General features: G+C 41.2%; 1 protein-coding gene across 1 annotated transcript; it reads left to right on the top strand.

Moving 5' to 3' along the window:
* Window positions 1-92: 92 nt before the first annotated feature.
* nfascb (neurofascin homolog (chicken) b) lies at window positions 93-10020 on the top strand. The gene is made up of 26 exons (XM_008319205.3): window positions 93-257; window positions 358-463; window positions 579-769; window positions 1406-1528; window positions 1671-1889; window positions 2349-2460; window positions 2568-2755; window positions 2845-2976; window positions 3081-3224; window positions 3506-3617; window positions 3699-3862; window positions 4393-4540; window positions 4626-4750; window positions 4838-4939; window positions 5014-5211; window positions 5466-5536; window positions 5627-5849; window positions 5951-6066; window positions 6578-6788; window positions 6894-7016; window positions 7718-7891; window positions 7980-8111; window positions 8511-8580; window positions 8772-8783; window positions 9189-9224; window positions 9442-10020. Exons 1-26 carry the CDS (start codon window positions 176-178, stop codon window positions 9671-9673), a joined length of 3546 nt encoding a protein of 1181 aa, XP_008317427.1. The 5' UTR covers window positions 93-175; the 3' UTR covers window positions 9674-10020.
* Window positions 10021-10607: the final 587 nt, after the last annotated feature.

Genomic DNA, 10607 nt, shown 5'->3' on the forward strand with positions numbered 1-10607 from the left:
AGTTTCAGTACCTTCGACTATATTAGGTCTACATCATGTTCAACTAAACAGGCCCAGCCTGTACACACAACATAGGACGATATCACAAAGAATGATGCTTTAGCATGTGTGTCTATATACTTTCTTAAGAACACAGGACCACCCACAATACAACTGGAATAAATGAACTGTAAAGATGGAAGCACTGGCCAAACCAGCCCAGCTGATGTTGCTGCTTCTGTGGCAAAGAGTATGGGCTTTGGACATCCCTCTGGAAAGTAAGGCAGCCCTCGGATCAGATGTTCTAAGCTGTTCGGTGTGTTGTTCATTTACCTAACTTTTCTAGGTTTCACGTTAAGCCCATTTATCTATCTGCAGTCAGACAACCCCCAACCATTTACAAACAGTCAATGAAGGAGCATATTGTTGACCCCAAAGACACGATGGTCATAGAGTGTGAGGCCAAAGGAAACCCTCATCCCATGTAAGAGCTGAATCACTCCATTCACTGCTTCTGTTAAAGCTGGCATCACAATCTGCCCACGAATGCACCACTGACTTTTTTTTTCCCTTCATCCTTCATTGTTTCATTCATCAAGTTTCTCGTGGAGGCGAAATGGGAAGTATTTCAACGTGGCGCGTGACTCTCAGGTATCCATGCGCAGGCACTCAGGGACGCTGGACATCTCTGCTTGGAACAATCCCGAACAATATGAAGCTGATTATCAGTGCATTGCGTCCAATGAGTATGGCTCCGCGTACTCCAACATCATCAGAGTCCGCCTTTACAGTAGGTTTATTACAAAGTAATACCTTGAAATGTCACCAGAATACCTGAATATTTTTGGAGTTATGAATCTACAAGTTCCATTAAGTCATACTCCTACAGGAAGGCCCTAATTGTCAATCACACAAAAGTACCAGGGATTTTCTTACCAATGTTATCCCCTCAGGTATTAGTCTAACACAACAGGGGTCACCAACATGGTGTCGGGGGGGCACCTGGTAGCCCCCATAGACTACCTATGACTTACTTACTTACTTTGGACTTCTTTGTTTGGGAAGTCTGTATCAAACTCATAGCACTTTGTATTAATAAGTACCGATGAAGTAGCGGTCAGTTTCAAAAGGTTGATGACACCTGGTCTAACGGGTTTATCCCAAAAAGCATCCTGACAGTCGAGTCTTACTGCTGGTGTCTGTCTGTCTTTTCCTGGCTAAACATTGGACTATATTAAAATAAATCTTTTTGGAGGTTTTGGTTTTTTATTTACATCTACGTGTTTTCCAAAATGCAATGCTAAGAACATAGAGAGTCTAGAAAACTCCTAACATTGTAGTACTTCATCCAATTCTTTGATTTACTGACATTACTACATGTTACTGTGTATTAGCATATTATCATACAATATTTCCATGTTTATAGGAGCCCCCGTGTGGCCGAGGGAGATCATAGAGCCGGTGGTCGTCAGTGCCGGGATGTCTTTGGTCTTGCCCTGTGACCCTCCACCTGGGCCCCCTAAACCTGAAACCTACTGGATGACCAGCTGTAAGCACTTTTCCAGGGTCAACGTTTCAGGGGGATATGATCCGAGACGGAACACTGACATCTAGGGTTTAACAGTGATACAAACACAAACTTTTCAACAAAGTTTGGTCCAATGAACTTGTCTTGTTTCCTCACACTTCAGGTTCTTATGCCAGACCCTTCAACTGGCCAATCCAGACAGCTTTCCCCACCATGCAGGCTGTGCGGCAGGACCGCAGAGTTTCCATGGGGGTGAATGGGGATCTGTACTTCTCCAACGTACTGTTCAATGACTCCGTTGCTGACTTCTGTTGTAATGCCCGTTTTCCTTATAAGAACGTCATCCAGCAGAAGATGCCCGTGGTTGTTAAGGTGCATACCAGTGAGTATAATCCTATTAGTGTAGTTCCTTCCATTTTATTTTTTGAAGTTTTTGTGAAAGGTTTTGGTTAAAAAAAATCTGATGTTAAATTATAAAACCCGCAGGTTTCTTTAAAAAACTAGCTGCGTATCTTTATTTAATTTTTTTAATGCTGAATACAAAATCCGACTTGTTTTTCATTCCTGTTTTTCAAGATTAAACTAGATGCAAAAAAAACCCAACTTCTTATGATATAATTTTTAGCCTTTGGTCAAATTCATAATAATAATGGACCATTTTGTTCTGTTTCAGACTTAACCCCACACAGACTCTATATCCTGTATTCAAACTAATCTTACTAACTATGGTGGGTGTCGGTGTCGTATTTGTCACTTATTTAAATACGTATAAATACTTACTGAGATACTTGACGAGACGAACTCTGCCCTGATTGGAGGATTGTGGGTGTCTTTTTCCCAGCTCGATCAGTGGTCGAGGCTGCCCCCACCTGGCTGTCTCCAACGGGACTGTCCAGCTCCAAACTGGTCCTGCTGGGAGAGGAGCTTCTCCTGGAGTGCATCGCTGCAGGAGTGTGAGTGTTGACATCTTATTTCCAGCAGAACCTGAAAGAAAGAGGTACGATCACTTCTTCATTTGATGTGAGTAACCCTGTGTAAAGCCTTGTTTGTCACCATCAAGGCCAACTCCTCATATCACCTGGACCAAGGACGGTCAAGACCTCACAGCAACGCCACAAATGAAGATAAAGAACTTCAATAAGTTGATTCAGATCCCAAAGGCCACATTTGAAGATGCTGGTGAATATGTGTGCACCGCCACCAATAAGATCAGCCACATTCAGCACACCATAACGGTCAAGGTCAAAGGTGAGACACATCAGACAAACTTACTGTGATAGCATTATTTTTTTTTGCTATCCTGCTAAACATTTTGAGCTTCATTTCCAATTTATCAGCGGCTCCATTTTGGTTGGAGAAGCCCACCAATTTAGTCATGGCCCCTGAAGAAAATGGACGTATGGTTTGTCGTTCTGATGGGGCCCCCCGCCCCACAGTCACGTGGCTCGTCAATGGGGAACCCATTGAAAGTAAGCTGGACCACAGGAACAATATATGTGCAAATATAAATACCTATTTGTGCTGTCAATACTGTGCAGTTTATATTCCTTTTTTGTGTGTTTGTGTTTTTCAGATGAGACTCCACAGCCTAATAGAAAGGTGTCAGGTGAAACGCTGAGCTTCCACACTGTCACGGTTGACAACACTGCTGTTTACCAGTGCAACGCCTCAAACCCCTACGGTTACTTATTGGCAAATGCTTTCGTCAGTGTGCTACGTAAGTGATATTACATTGATACAAAGGCCCATCAGGATATTCCAAGTGCACTGAGAATATAAATTAAAGTGCATTATTTTTCTGTATGTAGTCAAAATTGAACCATTTCCACAATCCGAGTCATGACAAACTATACAGTGTTTTTATAAATTTGTGTAAATTCTTTTACATTAAAGTGCATTATTTTTCTGTATGTAATCAAAATTGAACCATTTCCACAGTCCGAGTCATGACAAACTACACAGTGTTGTTATAAATTTGTGTAAATTATTTTATTTCAGATGCAACACCGCGCATCCTTGGGCCCAAGAATGAACTAACAAAGGTGGTTGAGGGAAGTCGCACCTTTTTGGACTGCCGTTATTTTGGCTCCCCAGTGCCCGATTTGAGATGGTAAGAACTATTTAAAACCAAAGCAAAGTTGAGATCATGATTTTGCTCGTTTTGTGCTCGTTAATGTTTCTTATCACACAGGTCCAAATATGGACAGGGAAGTCTGGAAGGAAATCGTTTTCGCACCCACAACAATGGAACTCTGGAGATCAAGCAAATACGGATAGAAGACCAGGGAACATATGTGTGTGTGGTCAGCAACATCGCAGGAAGGGACGAGAGTCAAGTCAGAGTGGAAGTCAAAGGTCAGTTTGAAATTGTTCTACTAGAATGTTGGCAGGCTTCATACTTCTCTAAGTACTTGTTCTCAGACCCAAAAATATTTGCAACACCAGTGATCCAAAACTCTGTAACTTTACAACATAACCATTAGTGTCGCATTGTTCACATGGTAGGTTATGTAAACAGGTCAACAATGTCAACAGTTTGGAAGAATTTCAACATCAGGGACGAAGACAGGAGACTTAGTGAGTGGATAGAGGACACTCACTAAGTAATGTCAAGTACACAGACAAAAATACTAGTACTTGTATCTAATTGGTAAAAATGATATGTAGCGAACCCTAATAAAATCCTTTTATGTGTCCAGGTTTGTAATATGCAGCCTATGCAGGAGCTACAGGAGTTTAGTGTAGCATAGCAGTAGGACACCAGTCGGCCATGCACATGGTTCTGGGTTTGATTTCACCTGGTCTTACACAATCCCAATGTGGACTGTGTCAGAAAGGGCGCTCATGCTACAAATGTTACAATTATTTTTCACCCTTCTTCTCAGAACCTACGGTAATTGTAACACGACCACAGAGTATGAAAGTGGTGCGTGGGAATGATGTACGATTTGACTGCGGCGTGAAAACAGATGTTACGACACCGGTCACAACCACGTGGATGAAGGACAAGAAGCCAGTCAGGCTCGGATGGAGGTTGGTCCCTATTCATATTAATACTAATCGCATCCACTCATTTAAAGTCATTCAAATGATAGATGGACTTGTGTGTGAATTTCAGACTGACGCTAGAGGAATCCAATCTGGTCATCACTAACGTAAACAGAGACGATGAGGGCAGCTACACCTGCTTCATCAAGAGCGAACTGGACCAGAAATCAGCCACAGCACATCTAATGGTGATGGGTATGATGTCTTCACATTTATCATGCATTATCCACCATCACCACTGGGTGTTCATGTTTTAACCAATCCATGCAATCATGTGTGCAGACCGTCCGAATCCCCCCACCAATCTGGAGTTGTCGGATCCATATGAGCGCAACGTAAGACTCAGTTGGATTCCTGGAGACAGCAACCACAGCCCCATCACAGGTGAGAGCTGAATGATGAAATAGTTTTGGGTGTTTACCAATGGCAGTTTTTTTAATCGACCCTTTCTATCACAGAGTACTTAGTGCAGTATGATGACGACGACTGGTTACCAGGAAAATGGAAGAACCTCTCCTCATACCCAGGGACTCTCAACTCTGTCCTTCTGCATCTTTCACCTTTCACCTACTACGAGTTCAGAGTCATCGCTGTGAATGAAATTGGACCCAGTCGCCCGAGTCGCCCTTCAATGCGATTTCAATCCAGTGGTGCACGTAGGTTGACCCTTCATGAAATTTGAAATTTCATTTTTTCAGTCATTTATATATGCTGAATTTTATTTGAACTGCATCTTCATTCATTCAATTTTTAAAAAATTATAATAAGAAAATAAGAAGAAAAAATATTTTTTATCAATATTTCTTCTTTTGTTTTAATTACTAGACATTTTAGGTGAAATTTAAACCCCATTTGAATTCAAGGCATTGAATATTGACTCAAAAATATATATTTTTTATTTAATCCACAGCCCCAGATGCCATTCCAAAGAACCTAAAGGGTGTGGGTACCTGGAGGAATAACATGGAGATCAGTTGGGAGGTAATGAGGGTTGAACTCTACTTCAAATATGTTATTGTAAAAATGATGATTGCTACGGTGGCACTCAGTCTTTGTCAAATGCTCTTTCAGCCACTGACCTGGAGAGAATGGAATGGACCACACCTCAAATATCTGGTGTGGTGGAGACGGAGAGACTCCAGAGAAGAGTGGAAGAATGCCACCACTAAATGGCTGAGATACTACATATATGATGCCGACACCTTCACTCCTTATGATCTAAAGATCCAGGCTGTCAATGACTTTGGCCTGGGCCCTGAGTCCCCTGTAGTTACTGGGTACTCTGGTGAAGACCGTAAGTATTTAAATATATCGAGTTATTTGTAACTCTACAGAACACTGTAAAAACTTTAGCTTTAGCCTCTTTGTACTGAAGTTCTGCTCTGGTTCCTGAAGGTCCCTTGACTGCTCCCCTGAACCTGAGAGTGTCTGACATTGAAAGCACAGAAGTGACGCTGCACTGGGACCATGTGTCCCGTGAGTCAATCATGGGGGTACTGAAAGAATACAAGGTAAATTGTCCATGTCCAATAACTTCGTTCACCTGCTATTGTTTAGTTTTAGTTTACAATTTAGTTCCCCAAACTTTACACACTGAATAAAAATAAAATACAATATTATTTTGTACTCTGGAGTTTCTTACTGTTGCCTTTACTCTTTTGGCTATAGTTCTAGTATTCTAGAAAACAATTCTTGTGTTTCAGTTCTGGTACTCTAGAACCACTGCTCGTATTTCAGCTCCCTCTTGTGGTCCATAGTGGAATATGATATTCAGAAAAAATATGTCTGCTCTGTGTGTGTGTGTGTGTGTGTTGTAGTTCTACTTCATTCTACAGCATTGGTAAATAGACTTTTAATCTTATTAGGAATACATTTTCCACCATAGCTAAACAGTGTACTGTAGATCTGTGGTGTGTGGAATGTCTCTGAATAGTGTCTGATGTCTGATATATATAAAGTATTTGTTCAAAGTGTGTGACTTCAGCAGAATACAGTGCTAAACTGATCAATTAAATCCCTCAGGTTTACTACTGGAGGGACAGCAGCCAGTTGCGGTGGCACAGAGTGAACCGAGCCATGAAGTCCCATACGTTTGCAAACGATGATCCAGAACCCTCTGGAGTACTCACTGGACTTTTCCCCTACAGTAACTACAAGATTTACATCGTGGTGGCAAACAATCGATATGAAGGTCCACCCAGCAATAGCATCTTCTTCTCAACCCCAGAGGGAGGTCTGGAATGTTCTAATGGTTTATGCACATGAGAAAAATGTAAAAACTCTTCCTTCCCAAATCTAACATTAAACAAATTACTGCATTTCGTATTTTTTCCTGTAGTTCCATCGGCTCCCAGTTCCTTCAGGATCCAACAGCGCCATCTAGACAGTATTTATGTTGACTGGGACCTGCCAGCAGAACCCAACGGCATTATCACTGGGTATTCCCTCCAGTACCAGACAGGTACACTAACCACACAGATCTAGGGAGACACCTGAATGTCTTTATCAAATCCTTCTGAGGCAGCAGAGTGGACATTTCTGCCTAAAATTGTAAGAAAAATCCATGAGTATATCATGCTCTCTGCATTCCAGCTGCTGCAGACGGGACAAAACAGTTTGGATGTTGGATTTGTCCTCCACATGATTAGATTAGCCTTAGGTCAGGTGGCATTTGCACAAATGCCACCTGACCTAAAGTGGTCAAAGTCTATTAGTTATCACAGTATTGACAACCACGTAACAACTGGTGGAATCTGAATTTAGACCAGAGCAGAAAAGAAGCCTGAAGCCCTATCATCAGCTTAACCCCCTAAAAATGGTACACAGTATTACATTTAACAGCCACGCCTTCTCCTTTTGTTGTTGAACTGATCAAGAAAATCTTCATTTCCTGAAGGGAACTTCAGAAGGATTATTAAAGTTTTTTATCGAAAAGAAACGGTATCATTATTTCCTGAAGGGAACTTCAGAAGGATTTTTAAAGCTTTTTTTTAATCTATGAATCATTTTCTGTACTTTATAATGATAATGATAGTGAAAAGAAACGGTATCATAACAAGCAATGCCCAAGAAATACCAACAGTTCTGTTGGGGTATTACTGTTAAAAGTAATCGACAGTACTGAGGTACTGAGGTTGAGAAATGGTTTTGATCTCATTTCAGTGAATGCCACCAGAGGAGAGGAGCAGCGAGTCGAGGAGTTCCCTCCGAATGTTACGAGCTTCTCCATCCGCCGATTAGACCGCTACACTCGATACAGGTTCTCTGTGGCCGCTCGAACTCAGGTCGGATTAGGGGAGTGGCACACGGAGGAGTCCCCCCACTACACTACTGAAAGTAATTCATTTGTAGCATCAGCAGCAGCATCACGTACATGCACCGACTATGATGACTTATGTGGTGTGTGTGTGTGTGTGTGTCTCAGTATATGCCCAGGACCAGGTGGACATTACCACACAGGGATGGTTCATTGGGATCATGTGTGCTGTGGCTCTGATCGTGCTCATCCTTCTCATCGTCTGCTTCATCAAGAGGAGCAGAGGGGGGAAATACCCCGGTAATTTGGTTTTATTTTCAATCCCCTCGAGCTGTGACCATCAACTTGCCCGCAGACCCGCCGAAACTGCCCAATCTTGCCAACATCTGGATTCAAAAATAAACATCAAATGATCATTTTAGACAAAAATGTCATTTTTATTTCATTCTATTTGAGTGCACAGCCCCCAAGGTGTCTGTTCAGAAAGAATCTGGCCATGCAACAAATATAGTTGGTGACCCCCGCCCTAAAGGCAAATTCCATGTACATTTAACTTTTGGTGCTTTGTTTACACACTACTGTCATTACAGTCATAACCGACAAAGTTTACAACATTTAAAAATACTGCTTGGAGCTAAATCCTTTCAAGTATATATATTTATAAGTTATTTTCTTCTAATAAACCTGCTCTGTTTTCAGTGCGGGAGAAAAAGGAGATTTCACTGGAACACATGGATGAAAAAGATCAGTTGGGTTCATTTGACTATCGGTAAGTACACTACTGTTGAGTTTGTTGTGTTTTTGAACTAAGATGGTGCTATACAGTATTAGCATGGTGCTACCTGAGCACAAATCAACTTCAATAACATTTTACACTTCATTAATTGTTTCCTGTGTGTGTATCTTCTCTATCCGCCTAAAAAAAAACAACCCTGTACTTAATCCACTGAACCACCCAAGATCTCTGGAAAGGTATGAACACAAAGACTGCTGACACACTGACAAAATAATCTTAAGTTAATGAAGCGTACATTGAAAAGAAAATTCCAGAATGTTTCAATCAAATAAAAAAAAACTGGGAGAGGACTTTGATATTGAGATTACCATAAAAGGTTAAAGGTAAACTGGGATAATTTCCCCAATGTACATTTGTAAACCATTTGTTTTTTGCATAATTTGCCTTGTTCAAACGTACATCAACCTCTGGGTTGTAAAGTTAAACTTGTTTTAGGATCCTTGGATTATTTGACTTGAATCTAGAGGTGGGATTGAAAAATCCTGGAATTTTAATGGTAGTGCAAGATATCATAATGAATAAAATAATCAATATAAAATCTGGCCTAAAATGAACTCATATTGAACAAAAATGTGTTTCAGGATAGCACGAGTGTCTACCCTTCCCTACCCCCGAAGGTATGTTATCTACATTGTTTAAATAACAAATCATTTTGATCATACAGTAAAGTATCACCCAGATGTAGACCTACAGTGAGATATATATGAAGTTAAAGTTTCTTAATAAATACAATCCCAAGGGGGAAAAAAACTCCCTTTAATTTAAACAATGATCCTGAAAGTTCTGACAGAGTGGAGGAAAGGTTCGTTTTTTAAATGCTGTCTTATTTCTAAGGGAGGAGGAGAGAGGTCTCCAGCGGGGCCAGCCATCTATGGAGATGATGATAAAGCCGTCGGACAGTGACGACAGTCTGGTGGACTACGGAGATGGAGGGGAGATTCACTTTAGTGAGGATGGCTCATTTATTGGCCAGTACAACGGAACCAGAAGGGACGTCAGGGAGCTGGACTTTGGTGGAAGTCTGGAGCTTCACTCTCCACTGAACACTATCTACTCTCTGGCATGACACAACGTCCAACTGCCACAGTGCATTTCCAAAGGAATAACAGTTGGGAGATGTTTAATCATCTGCACCAACAGAAGGATTAGAGTCTTGGATGGAGAGTCAGAACCGGATCAGATTATCATGTTAATAAAAGCAACTGCAAGGACCCAGAGAACTGTTCTATTAAAAGTTCCTTGTGTTTATGTACTAATTTATAAATTCGCAATTATAATGTAAGGACGGGGATTACACATTGAACAAAGGATGAGTTAAGATGTTACTTTGGAATTTGGTTCATTTGGCCAAACAATACCTGTCATTATATCTATTAGGAGGTAACTCTACACCAGCTGTAGAATCATTTGACGCTTGTCACCAGCTGTAGAATCATTCGACGCTTGTCTCTGTAAATAAGACTTTTCTAATCTCTAATAGTAATAATGCTAATTAATAGTTGTTCTCTTGGCCAAGAGCCACTATGTAAATAAATACGTTCTACCTTACATGACGTCATTTTAAGTTCAAAGTAGATGTTGATGTAGATGTTAAGCAAGATTTCAACACAAGACTAAGAAGGAGAATCACAAAAATTCTCTTCCACATTTGAACCCACCCTTGGGAAGCAGTGGGCTCTTTTAGGTGGGATTGAAAAATCCTGGAAGACTCAACTCAAGGAAATTGAAGACGTTTCTCCTCCATCCAAGAGGCTTCATCACTTCTACTGTCCTGGTGGGGGATTTCCACCCCAAAAGGGGAGTGTGGTGTCAAAGGGCCTGAACAATATGACCAAGGGCCCGAACAATATGACCTGTATGTATGTAATTATGTAGTCATGTATCATATGTAAACAAGTTGTTGGCCCCATGGTGGATTGTTCCCCCTCCCTGTCCTCTGGGTGTGGGTCCTTGGTGTTACTTAACGGAGGTGTGAGTTACACTTGTACTCCCTGGGGAGA

The sequence above is a fragment of the Cynoglossus semilaevis genome, chromosome 10 (assembly GCF_000523025.1).
Source record: "Cynoglossus semilaevis isolate Cse_v1.0 chromosome 10, Cse_v1.0, whole genome shotgun sequence".
Lineage (NCBI taxonomy): Eukaryota > Metazoa > Chordata > Actinopteri > Pleuronectiformes > Cynoglossidae > Cynoglossus > Cynoglossus semilaevis.

Coding starts and splice junctions, on each gene's coding strand:
- nfascb (XM_008319205.3), top strand. CDS start 176: ATGGAAGCACTGGCCAAACCAGCCCAGCTGATGTTGCTGCTTCTGTGG. Junction 2,977..3,080: donor CAATGGGGAACCCATTGAAA/GTAAGCTGGACC, acceptor TGTGTTTTTCAG/ATGAGACTCCACAGCCTAAT. Junction 4,751..4,837: donor AGCACATCTAATGGTGATGG/GTATGATGTCTT, acceptor TCATGTGTGCAG/ACCGTCCGAATCCCCCCACC.